This window comes from Balaenoptera borealis (genome assembly GCF_965194805.1).
Source record: "Balaenoptera borealis genome assembly, chromosome: 5".
In the NCBI taxonomy this organism is placed as follows: Eukaryota; Metazoa; Chordata; class Mammalia; order Artiodactyla; family Balaenopteridae; genus Balaenoptera; species Balaenoptera borealis.
This window is the reverse complement of record NC_138862.1, coordinates 120,089,596-120,103,029: the sequence shown is the minus strand read 5'-3', so window position 1 is coordinate 120,103,029 and position 13,434 is coordinate 120,089,596. Positions and strand designations below refer to the sequence as shown.

At 36.9% G+C, this 13,434-nt stretch overlaps 1 protein-coding gene across 3 annotated transcripts in view; it reads right to left on the bottom strand.

The window, feature by feature from the left end:
* Positions 1–6: 6 nt before the first annotated feature.
* Positions 7–13,434, bottom strand: part of LOC309629924 (phospholipid scramblase 4-like) — a 69,257-nt gene continuing 55,829 nt past the window's right edge. For 2 of the 3 annotated variants that reach the window (XR_014245287.1, XM_082394526.1), the window contains exon 5: positions 7–819. Coding sequence is in view for 2 of the 3 variants with exons in the window: in XM_082394526.1 (XP_082250652.1) it covers positions 814–819 (6 nt within the window). In the remaining variant the exon portion in view is untranslated. Of the gene's footprint in view, positions 6,269–13,434 lie in introns of all 3 variants that reach the window. The other variant, XM_082394522.1, reaches the window with a different exon arrangement.

Genomic DNA, 13,434 nt, shown 5'->3' with positions numbered 1-13,434 from the left:
GAGAAGTGTCATGCCAGAATTTCTTTCTCCCAAATGGGGGGAATAATTCTATAATTGGACAGTAGTCATCAAAGTAACCAACCAGGTGAATTAAAGGGCCCTTTGACATTTTAAATTTGTTCCATCTCTGATAGTGCTAGAGCTGATTCTGGAAATACTGATCATTTGTCCCTATTGAATCAGCTACCATCCTCCTTATAGGCAAAATCTCTAAGTGATGCTGGCAAAATTCACAGTGCACCTTCCATCAAGATTCAAATAGATCCCTCAAAATGTCTTCCCAGAATTAATCAATACTCTATAAGTAAAGAATCACTTCAAGGTATAAAGCCCATAATAGAAGGTTACAAAGCTCAAGGCCTCATTATCCATTGTACTAGCCCCTGTAACCCCCCTATTTTACTGGTGAGAAAAACTAAGGGCCAAGTTTGGAGGTTTGCCTAGGACCTCCAAGCAATAAAAACATCGTTATTCCTTGACAACTTGATGTTCCTAATTTTCCTAAATTATCTATTTCTACTCCAGGTAAATTTTTATTGTGATTGATTTATGCAGTGCATTGTTTAATATTGCAGTTGATGAAGCTAGCCAATACCTTTTTGCCTTCACTTGCAAAGAAAACCAATTCACCTGTACAGTAATGCCTCAGGATTATACTGAGAGTCCTTGTTACTTCTTGCAAATCCTGAAAACGGATCTGTATGATGTGAAGTTCCCTAGAGTTTCTGCTTGTTGCAATACGTAGATGATTTGCTTCATTGCTCTCCATCTCAAGCATTCTCACAGGAAGACAGCATCCATTTGCTAAAGCTTTTAGCCCTAAAGGGACATAAGGTTGCCAAAAAAAAATTGCCATTTGCCCAAACCCAGGTTTGATATTTAGGATGTCTGATATCAGAACAAGGGTTATACCTAGGTCTAGGTAGACCTCATGGTGTTTTAAGATTCCCCAGCCCAAAATGAAGTGCCAACTGTGAGTTTTTCTCAAGCTATTTGGATATTACCAAAATTGGATTCCAAGTTTCTCTCGTAGCCAATCCTCTCTATTCTTTACTAAAAAATAACAACCCAGACCCAATTTTATGGGAAGAACCAGACAACATAGCCTTCAAGGCCTTAAAGGAGAGTTTAATTAACCCACCTGCCCTTGGGCATCACAATTATCAAATTCCCTTTTCCTTCTTTGTATATGAAAAGGAAGGGAATTCCCTCGGGCTACTCACCTAAAAACATAGGGACCACCATTAATCCACAGGGTCTTATAGCCAGCAACTGGACACTGTGGCATGGGGATGCCCTTTTTGCCTTACAGTCATTACTGCCACTGTTCTTTTGGTTAAGACCACCAAGAAAATTGCTATGGGGATCCTCTTTAATCATTTTTGTACCTTATGCACTATAAGCACTCCTGAATTCTCATCATACTTAACATTTCTCAGTCAGCTGCCTTACCTCCTATGAAGTCCTGTTGTTAACTGCTCCTCACTTAACTCTTTCATGCTGTAGTAACCTTAACCCTGCTACTCTTTTCCTCTCCATCACTGGCCATATCCTTAACAACTGCTTAACTCTGATGGGCCACCTCCTGACTCCTCATGATGATCTGCAGGGAATCCCTTTGGGTAATGACAACTTCTCATGAATCACTGATGGTTCTTAATTAAAAGGTGACAATGGAAAGTATTGTGCTGTCTATAATATTGCAACTCCTGTTGATGTTGTTGAGGAAGCATCTTTACCTATGGTAACTTCAGCCCAACAGGCTGAATTATACACTCTTACAGGGGCTTGTACTTTAGCCAAGGACAAAACTGCCAACATTTATATGATAGAAGATATGTTTTTGGAGTAGCTCATCATTTTGGGGCGTTGTGGAAGCAACGTGGCTTCAATACTTCCAACAGAAATAAAATTAAAAACGGCCCCTATGTTCAGAAATGTTTGGATGCAATTCTTTTAGCCACTACTTTAGCTATTGTTAAGATTATGGGTATTGTAAACTTGACTCTCTAGAAGATATGGGAAACCATCTTGCTGATATTTCTGCAAGGAATGCTGCCCTTATTGGGACCAACAGAAGCCAAACTTCTGCCATGGTACAATTACAGAAAATATTGATGATTGATTTTCTGTCATTCTGGAGATTGGTCTCTAGCAGTGACCTATTAGATTCTTTATTTATCCCAACATTTGTATCAGTGATATGAATGTAGACATAAAAGAACAGGATTATCAAATTTCACATGACAAAATCTACACAAAAACTAACATGATAGGTTAACAGAATACAGATTCAAATTAACCATAATAGGCTACCTCTGATTTTAGTCATAAGGCTGAGAAGCTAAATGGACTTAATAAATGTTGAACTAAAACAAATAGACTGCTAGATACTTCTCCAACAAAGATGGGTTTATTTGGGATTACCAGAGAATTGCAATTTGGCATCTGTTACCATGGTGAGCCATGTGCAATTTCCCACACAAGGGAAGGGAAAACTTTTACAGAGGGAAAAAGGAAGTTTGGAGGGCTATAGTAAACCTTTGGCTTTTCACAGGCTGAGTCCTTGCCAGGAAAGAAAAGGTTTTAGATTGAGTGGTATGAATGTTAATATTGTGACTAAAGACCTAAGACTTGACCATTATTCTTAAATGTGGATAAACAATTAATTAACTTACTAACAGAGTCTCTTTTCATACATTGTCTGTATGCAAAGTGAATTATTTGCTGATTTAAAATTTGGGGGCTGAATCAGCTCCTGATATTTAATATATTCAGGGATGTGAATTTGTGGGGTAAGTTGCAGAGCTTCTTTTTTAATAAGACTTTTTTTTTAGAGCAGTTTTAGGTTTAAGAGGGAGATACAGAGATTTCCCATATGCCCTCTGCCTCCTCAGATGCATAGCCTCCCCCATTATCAACATCACGCATCAGAATGGTACATTTTTTTTTACTAAGAAGGATGAACCTATATTGACACTTCATAATCATCCAAAGTTCATAGTTTACTTTAGGGTTCATTCCTGGTATTATACATTCTGTGGGTTTGGGCAAATATATAATGACATACATTCATCTTTATAGTCTCATACAGACTATTTTCACTGTTCTAAACATCCTCTGTGCCTCTGCCTATTTACCTCTCCCCACCCTCCTACTCCTTCCCTCAGCAACCACTAATCTTTTTTTACTCTTTCTGCAGTTTTGCCTCTTTAGGAATGCCATATATTTGTGTGCAAGAATATGTTTAGTTTTTTAAGTGTAGTGTAAGCCCTGAGAGTTGGCTTTTCTTTTTGTAATACAAGTGCCTGTATTAAGCTCTGATTGTGAGGCATTCACTTCAAAGAGGCTATCTGGAATAAACACATTGCCAACCACAAGACTAGTATTACTTTTAATAGCAAAACATTATAAAGATCCAAGTATTCATCAATAGAGAGATGTAGAAATAAAGTGTGGTATAATACATCCACAAAATAGAATGGACATTATAAAAATGTACTGACTTAGAAACTGCCTACTATAAATAGAGAAAAAAATAGCAAGTTACAGAATGGTCTTATAAAAAAGAGGAAGCAAATAAACAAACACCCCTTCTCCTTAAGAAAACAAGAACAAGAACAAAAAATTCCTAAATTACACACATATATATATACATGTTTGTATAAACACAGAGAAAATTTTGGAAGGATATGATTAACTACTGGGGGATAGGATTGGAGGGAGGAAGAAACTTAATCCTTATATACTTTCGTATCATTTAAATTTATTTTAACAAGCATTTGTTGCTTTTTATTACATGTAATAATATTTTTTAAAATGCTGGTACAAAGGTTAAGGAAAGCAAGCATTACAATTACTTTTTAGTAAACAGTTGTTATTTGCAAAAAGAGCTCCCTGAGCTGAGGAATGTCAGAGCTCCACTTAGCAAGAACACTCTAGGCACAGATGAACAAAACATTCCTTTTTCTGTATGAGTTCAGCCAGGGAATGAGGTAGCACGAATCCTCCATGCGGAAAAGTGGAGTCATCCAAGCCCTCCTGGCCTTTGAAGTCAAGAGGGGAACTGGCATATTTCTCTGCATCTTATGGCTGAAATACAACTTTCTGGCCCCCATTTCAGTGAACTTTGAACTTCCTCATAATTCACACTCATTTATAATCTATAACTTCCATGTGAGGGGTAAAATTTTCTGTTTTACTGCCTAGTCTGAACTAGTTATAGAATGACTCCACTTTAAACCCAAGGTCTCATTTACATCTTGAAGCCCTAGCCTTTAAAAGGGACAGACACTGGCAGAGAGAGAGAGAAGCCTAGGAAAGCATCCAGGATGGTGTGGCGTCTGGGGCGCCAGTCACTGCTCTCCCCATCGGGCTCATATTGTAAGGGTTGTATCAGGAGTGTGGAAGTTCTCTGTCTGCCTAGTACCTAACAGTTGACAAGGCATCCCTGGTTTGCAAAGCTCTTCTGCCACGATATCTCAGCTGTCTCCCACAACGAGCCTGGGGGCCTAGGAGAGCTATATCAACCGCAGTTTACTGATGAGGAAACCAAGACTTAGAGACACTAAAGCGATGACCCTCAAGTCACTCAGCAATTTGGTCACAAAGCTCAGGACAGAATCATGTCTCTTTATTCTGCTGTCTCCTTCAGCCAGAGCTTCGTTTTTATCTCTTTCACTGCTTCTGTTTCCAACATAGATTTTGTTTGATAAAAAGAGGTCTGCTGCTTTAAAATGTTTGAAAGCTAATGATCCAGGATAATGCTTCCAAATCCCCAACTGATATTAACATTCATCATTCGGGAATGACAAATTGGAATTTCCAGAAATTCTCAGAAATTCCTGAAATAAAAAATTATTCCACATTTTCCATAACATTTTATTAACATGCTTTCAAATAGTAAGTGGCCCTAATAATAGTGAATAATTTTCTGTGGTGGTATGATGCTAAAAGTTTCAGCTGTTTTCAGTAAAAAAAATATGTTTTTATAATCTATTATTATTATGAACCAATACATCATGACAAGATTATTTCAATAGCATGTAAAAATGATCTCTATTTGATACGACACAAGACATAGAAAACATTTAAAAGAAGGGAATATTAACATAAAATAAATGCCAAATGAAATCACTTAAAATTTGAAAAAGAATACCACAAGATTTTGATATTTAAAAGTTGTTATTTTTAAATGAACTTTAAAAACACAAAGCATTAAATCACTCCATCTGATAGTCTTGATCTTTGCTTTGTAACAAATATTCAAGACAGAAAACTTTCATTTTGCATTGATGGTTGAATTAAGAGTGTGCCCCTCACATCTTCAAGTTGGGTGTTAGGGTACGTGCTTCATAGAAGCTCATGTCCTTTGAAACAAATCTTGAACTGCTCTGCTTTGCTGTCTTAACAGGTCAACTGGAACTGAGGGTTTTGTAATATAGCTTTGGAAATGTTCTGTATCATTTAGATTTGGGTACTTCCACCCTTTGGGGTGGTTTTGTCAACAGCAAGTAGATGTTAGGTCCCCTGGATTCGGAGTCAGACAAGACCAGCCCTGCCACTTGACATATGTGTGCTCCTATATATGTCTTCCTCAGTAATAATAAAATATTAGTAAAGCTTACCATCCTAAGTTGTTTGAAGGATTGAGGTAACCATACATATAAAGGATTTAACATAATACACAGTAAGTAATAAGTGCCAAAAAGATATAAGTTGTTTTGATTATATTCATACTCATTGTTTCAAGCAAGTTATGTTTCCATAGTCATGGATAGCTCTGTGAAGAGTCCGACAGCTTTGTGGTATATAGCTAAGACTTTTTGGATTGTTGGTTTGTCAACTGTCTACAATAAAATATTGTTCTTTGAAAAATATCATCTGTTACACAAAATCAATTGTAAAATATCATATTAATGCTTGTAATAAATGCTATCTATTGGGATATAGAAATAGCTTCATTTTAATTTGTGAATTTTTATTTTATTATTTTCTTTGAGATATGGGAAAGTGAGAATGAAGAGATACTGTGGAATTTGACCAAGAAAAATATAGTTTTGGCTTGTGGAGCAAGAATTCTGGGAAGCTGATGACAGGAAGATAGCTCTCTATCCTCCACCAATGACTCCTATGTGTCTGTTTCTCCTGAGTCAAATAGATGCTGATTCCCACAGGAGTCTGTGTGCAGGTGAGGCCACTGTGTTTCATGGTGGCCATGGTGTGGACAACTGATGCAGAACCATGAACTCTTGGGCTGGATTAGTCCCTGGAAGCCAGAATTCACATAGTGAAGCCAAGGAGAAACTGAACAGATCCTTCCTGCTCTATGTAGAGGTGATTAGAAGTACACTGGGTCATCAAGAGGTTTTCTCGAGCTGCCTCGTTAAAGAACTATTGACTTGCTTGCTTTTATTCTATCAGTCTTCTCAGAGTCGAAGCCAATGACCTACGTGATCTGGCAACTCTGACATCATCTCCCATTGCTCTCTCACTCTCTTCCTTTTACTCCAGTCACTGGCATCATTCTGATTCCTGAATATCAGTCACACTCCTCCCTCAGGATCTTTGTAACTGTTGTATCCTCTATCTTTGTCAAGTACTATGGAATATACTTATTTTAACTTCTTATATCTATGAATGCATTTATTACGTTTATTTTCTGCCTCTCTCAAGCAATATCATCTCCATCAGTCCTTAAAAAGGAAAGAGTTAAAAAAAAATACTATGCACAGTGGAGACAACTTTGAAATTTAAGAACAAATTTAACAAAAAAATCGATAGGGCCTTCATGAAAAAGACTGAAATTTTAATGAATGCTGTAAAATATAGGATATATAAGCAATGCTTTTGGATGAGAAGAATCAATATTTTTAAAAATCAATACATTAAAAATTAATAACAACACCCGACAATTTCTAACTTTCAAACAATTGGCTAAAATGATCTTTCAATATACAGGGGAAAAATAAATGTCCATGAATATACAAGGAAAATATTGGAAATGCATTATAATTTAGTATATAATTCACAGTAAAAGGGCCATTGAATATTTTTTCCAATGATTCAGTATGAAAAATGATTTTGCCAACCATGTCCATTAGCTTTCAAATATGGTTTATTTGTCAGCAACTCAATTATATATACTCACAAACATATTATAATTATTAAAAGTTTTGCTAATCTATTTCTAGTCCTGTTTAAACCTCATAGTATATTTCTTCCTATCATAATTATACTGTGATAACTTTTAAATCTTAGGGACATAAGACTACCAGAAATGGGTTTGTTTATAGGTTCTAAAAACAAATAATAAAGCATTTAAAAAATAAGTCTGGTAATTTCTAGTCAATATGTAGAATTAGTTTGCTTTCAATGTTTGTATATATTTTTTCTAAGTACGATACCTGTGGGTCTAGTGCCTTCTGAGTTAATGTAACAAGAAAGGAACTCTGTCCATTCCCCTCCCATTGAATTTAGTCAGATGTTTTCCTTCAATTTCTCTAGCCCATTGATTCTTGTTATGTTCATGATAGCAACATTCTTAACATTTTTCTGATTGTGAAAATGATCCATATATATATTATGAAGACTCAAACAATACAGAAGAGAAGAAACACATACTCAAACACACACAAGTGCAGGATAGAAGAGAAAGTTAAACTCATTCTTAATTTCAATATTGTACTTACTGAATACAAAACAATTCCAGTCTGGGAATATATGAAATTTAGGTGTGGTAGCCTGGTCTAGCCAAATCCATCTTAACTAACCAACCTGTGTTGATGCACTGCCAACCTCTGGACCCTGAGCATATAGATATTTCCTTTCTGGATTGATAACATGAAACAGAAACCATCTGTCTTCCTCTTATCTCCTTTTCTTCTTCCCGGCAATTCCTCTGAATTTTCCACTCCTATCTCTTTGAAATGTCTACCTCCTATATCTTCAACTACTTTCTTTCTTTTTTGTTTTCTTTCCCTCAGCCAAAATTTAGGCTTATCTCTCCCATCCGAAAAAGTCATCTGTTGTCTCTACTTTTCCCTATACCGACTATAGAGTCTAAAAGCATTTCTACTATCTTATTTTCCATTTATTTCTCAATTACTTGCAATCTGGCTTGCTTTATCAACTCTCTATGGAAGTGATTCTGGCATAGTTCACCAATGACCTCTGTATTTCCAAATTCAGTGGAAACAATTTAGCTTTTATTTACTGATCCTCCATGGCTCTCTGCTCCCTGATATCACATCCTTCTGGTTCTCATACTTTTGCAGATATTTGTTTCTTTCACAACTTATATTTCCTACATAAACCTTAAATGTCCTTGTTCCATAGGATACATTACGTAGCAAATCCTTATTTGCTAAAATGAGATGGATAATCTTATCTTTTAAAATGTTTTCAATGATTACCCACATATACAAAATTCCCAAAACTCTAGTTCCCCCAGAGATCTCTGTCCTCAGCTACAGATTCACAAACTCAGTTCTCTACTGGACGTTTCCATCTGGGTATGACAGTGGCATCCCAAATTCAACAGATTTAAAACAAAACTGATTTTACCTTAGGCATCTTCTTGTATGCTCCCTGTCTTAACTGGTAGTACCACAATCCACTTAGCCAGAAACCAGTTTTTCTCAAAATTTATCTATCTTTCAGGGTTCGAATCAAGATGGCAGAGTAAGAGAACATGGAGCTCACCTCCCCCCATGAACACATCAAAGATACATCTACATTATGAATAATCCTCACTGAAAACTAACAGGAAACTGGTAGAAGAACTTCCATACAACAAAGGCTGTAAGAAATATACACATGTAATTGAGTAGGAAGGGAAGAAAATTGATTGGGTTGGGATCTGTGCCCCTGGGAGGGGATCAGAGGAAAAGAGACATTACATGGGCAGATACCACCCTGGGAAGTGAGCAGGTTGAGCCACAGATTGGGCGCTCTAGTCCTAGGGTCCTACACAGGGGAGATAAACCTCCTTGGCTGGTTGGAGGACACTGGGACAAACAGAAGACCTGTGGGAAGCCTGGACTCCATTCATGAGGAGTCTGCATATGCTGGCTAGACCTTGAGGCAGGGCAGAGAGAGGTCTGCTCTAATGGCTGCCAGGTTTCCTGAAACCACCATGTCATGTGTTCCAGCCCAGACCGAGTGAATGCTGTGGCCCTACTCACTCATGTCACAGCATGGCACAGGATCTAAAGTGGCCACAACCCAGTAAAAGACATGACCATGGGATGCAGAAGTGACTTGGTCCAGGGACAGAGACTGCGTGGGGTGGTGGTGGCCATTGCTTGTTTTCTCAAGCAGTGCCTCAGAAGCAGCCCAGATCTCTGATGGTGGCTACTCCACCATAGCTTACCTCGTATACATGCCAAGAATCCATGCAGGCCCCACCTGCCCTGTGGAGCAGTTCCACAACAGGGCAGGGATGGCAGAGGCTGGGGCACTCATAGGCTGTGGGGGACAAAAGGGGCTTGCATCCAAGGCTGCATCCGAGCAGAGGTGCAGGTTCTTGCACAGGCAGAGCACTGGTACTCTGTCTGTACATGGGCCCCACTTGCTTCAACACTCCCCCTCTCCAGGACAAGGGTCCTGGTACAGGGAGAAGGAGAAACACACACTTAAAGGGAACAGAGCAAGCTTGGGCCCAACCCACAGGGTTTCTGCTCTAGCAACTTGGGATCAGACTCTGCCTCCAATAGGGTGGTGCTGGCCACTGAGCAGATGGGAAGACCTGAGTCATACCTGGTGCCAGCTCTAGCCTCTCCAGCTCCAGCCCCACTTCCCAAAAAGGTGATAGCTGCCAGCACTCCCTGAGAAAAGATGTTCCTAGAGTCCTCATCAAATCAGGTCTCCCACCAAAGGCATTGGGCACATTCAGTCTGTATAGGGATGCTCCCACATAAGAACACCTCTTCAAGACTGCAATACTTAACTGTTTCACCTAAATTCATAGAGGCAGAGAAAGTTAAGCAAAATGAAAAGGCAGAGGAACTACTCACAATTGAAAAAGCAAGAGAGAAACATCTGAAAAAATAAATAATGAAACAGAATTAAACAATTTACCAGATAAAAAATTCAAAGCATTGGTAATAAAAAAACATTAACTGGATTAGGGAAAAGAATTGATATAAACATTGAACACGTTAATGAGGAACTAGAAAATAAAAAATACCTAATCAGAAATGAAGAATTCAGTAGCTGAAATAAAAAACACACTAGAAGGAATGAACAGCAGACTAAGTGATACAGAAGAATGCACAAGTCATCTGGAGGATAGAATAGTGGAAATCACCCAATCAGTACAGCAAAAAGAAAAACAAATTTTAAGAAATAAAAGCAATTTAGAGATCTCTGGGATAACATTAAGCATACCAATATTCGCAACTCGAAATTCACACTCAACATTCTCCCAGAAGAAGAGAGAGAAGGGAAATGAAAATGTATTTGAATAAAGTATAGCTGAACACTTCCCAAACCTGAAGAAGGAAACAGATACTCAGGTACAGGAATCATAGAGGGTCCCAAACAAGTTGAACCCAGGCAGACCCATATCAAAACACATCATAAGTAAAATAGCAAAAATTAAAGAGAATTTTAAAGGCAGCAAGACAAAAACAAAGAGTCATATACAAGGGAATCCCCCTAAGGCTATCAGCTGATTTCTCTGCAGAAACTTGGTGGGCAAGAAGGGAGTGGCATGACATATTCAGAGTGATAAAAGGGAAAAACATGCAATCTAGGATGCTCTACCCAGCAAGATTATTATTTAGAATGGAAGGAGAGATAAAGAACTTCTCAGAAAAAGAAAAACAAGAGTTCATCAATACTAAACCTACCCTAAAGGAAAGGTTAAAGCATCTTCTCTAAGTGGAAAAGAAGCAAGAATCTATAGGAAATGGAAAATCTCACTAGGAAAGGCAAATATATAGTCATGACTGAGGATCAACCACTTAAATAAGCCAGAATGAAGATTAAAAGTTAAGGGATAAACATGAAGATGTAAAATATGAGATCAAAAACACAAAATGTCAGGGGGAGAGGAGTAAAAAATGTGATCTTCCTGAATGTGTTTGAACTTATGTGACTAACAGTTTAAAACAAGAAAATATAGGTCAACATATATGAACCCCAAGGTAAATGCAAGTCAAAAACCTACAATAGATTCACAAAAACTAAAAAGAGAGGAACACAATCATACTAGTAGAAGCACAAGGGAAGAAACAGAAAGAATAAATAAACAGAGAAGAACAACAAAAACAACTGGAAAGTAAGTAATAAAATGGCATTAAGTACATACCTATCAATAATTACTTTACATGTCAATGATTAAATGCTCCAATCAAAAGACATATGGTGGTGGATTGAATAAAAAACAAGATCCACATATAAGCTGCCTGCAAGATATTAACTTCAGAGCTAAAGACCCACACAGACTGAAAATGGAGAGATAGAAAAAGATATATCATGCAAAGAGAAATAAGAAGAAAGTGGAGGTACAAGACTTATATCAGACAAAACAGACTTTAACACAAAGGCTATAACAAAAGATGAAGAAGTGCATTATATAATGTTAAAGGGATCAATATAAGAAGAGGATATAACATTTGTAAACATATATACACCCAGTACAGAAGCACCTAAAGATATAAAGGAGATAACAACAGACATGAAAGGAGAAATTGAGAATAATACAATAATAGTGTGGGACTTTAACACCCTAGTTACATCAATGGACAGATAATTCAGACAGAAAATCAATAATGAAACAGTGGTCTTAAATGCACAATAAATATCTACAGGACATTCCATCCAAAACAAGCAGAATACACATTCTTTTCAAGTGCACTTGGATTGTTGTACAGGATAGATCACATGCTATGCCACAAAACAAATCTCAGCAAATTTAAGAAGACAAATTATTTCAAGCATTTTTCTGATCACAATGGTATGAAACTAGAAATCAATTACAGGAAGAAAAATGGAAAAAGAACAAACATGTGGAGACTAAACAACATGATACTAAAAAACCACAGGGTCAACAACAGTAAAATCAAAGAGGAAATCAGAAAATGCCTCAAGACAAATGAAAATGGAAACACAACACTCTAAAATCTATAGGTTGCAGCAGAAGCAGTTTTAAAAGGAAAGTTCATAGTGATACAGGGATTCCTCAACAAACAAGACAAATCTCAAATAAGTACTCTAACCTACCTCTTGAAAGAATTAGAAAAAGAAGAACAAACAAAGCTCAACTTCAGCAGAAGGAAGGAAACAATAAAGATCAGAGAGGAAATAAATGAAATGGAGATTTTTTAAAAACAGAAAAAATCAATGAAATCAAGAGCTGATTTTTTTGTAAAGGTAAACAAAAATGATAATCCTTTGGCCAGGCTCACCAAGAAGAAAAGAGAGAGGACCCAAATAAACAAAATAAGAAAGGAAAGAGAAGAAATAACAACCAATACCACAGAGATACAAAAAAATAGTAAGAGATTACTACAAACAGTTATATGCCAACAAATTGGACAACCTAGAAGAAATTAAGAAATTTCTAGAAACATACAACTAGCTAAAACTGAGTCAAGAAGAAACAGACAATCTGAACAGACTGATCACTAGTAGTGGAATTAAATATGTAATTAAAAGAAAAAAAGACTCAGCAAGCAAAAGTCCAGGACTGGATGGCTTCACTGGGGAATTCTCCCAAACATATAAAGAAGTAATACCTATTCTTCTCAAAATACTCCCCAGAATTGAAGAGGATGGAATAATCCCAAATTCATTCTCTGAGTCCAGTACTACCCTGATAACAAACCCAGAAAAATACACTACAAAACAAAATCACAGGCCAATATCTTAGATGAATATAGATGCAAAACTCCTCAACAAAAACAATATATAAAAAGGATCATACACCACGGTCAAGCTGGTTCTGTTCCAAGAACGCAAGAATGGTTCAATATTCACAAATCAATCAATGTGATACACCACATTAACAAAAGCAGGATAAAAATCACATGATCATCTCAGTAGATGCAGAAAAAGCATTTTACAAAATTCATTGTAAAATGAATTTTATCATTTTACAAAATTCATTGTAAAATTCATTCATTTTATCCATTCATGATAAAAACTCTTATCAAAGTGGGAATAGAAGGAACATAGCTCAACATAATAAAGGTCATTTAAAACAAGCCCTCAGCTAACATCATACTCAACAGTGAAAAGCTGAAAGTGTTTCCTCTAAATTCAGGAACATGACAAGGAGGTCCACTCTCACCACTTCTATTTAACATAGTATTGAAAGTCCTATCCCCAACAATAAGACAAGAAAAAGAAATAAAAGGCATCCAAATTGGAAAGGAAGAAGGAAAACCATTACTCTTTGCAGATGACATGATACTTTATATAGAGAAG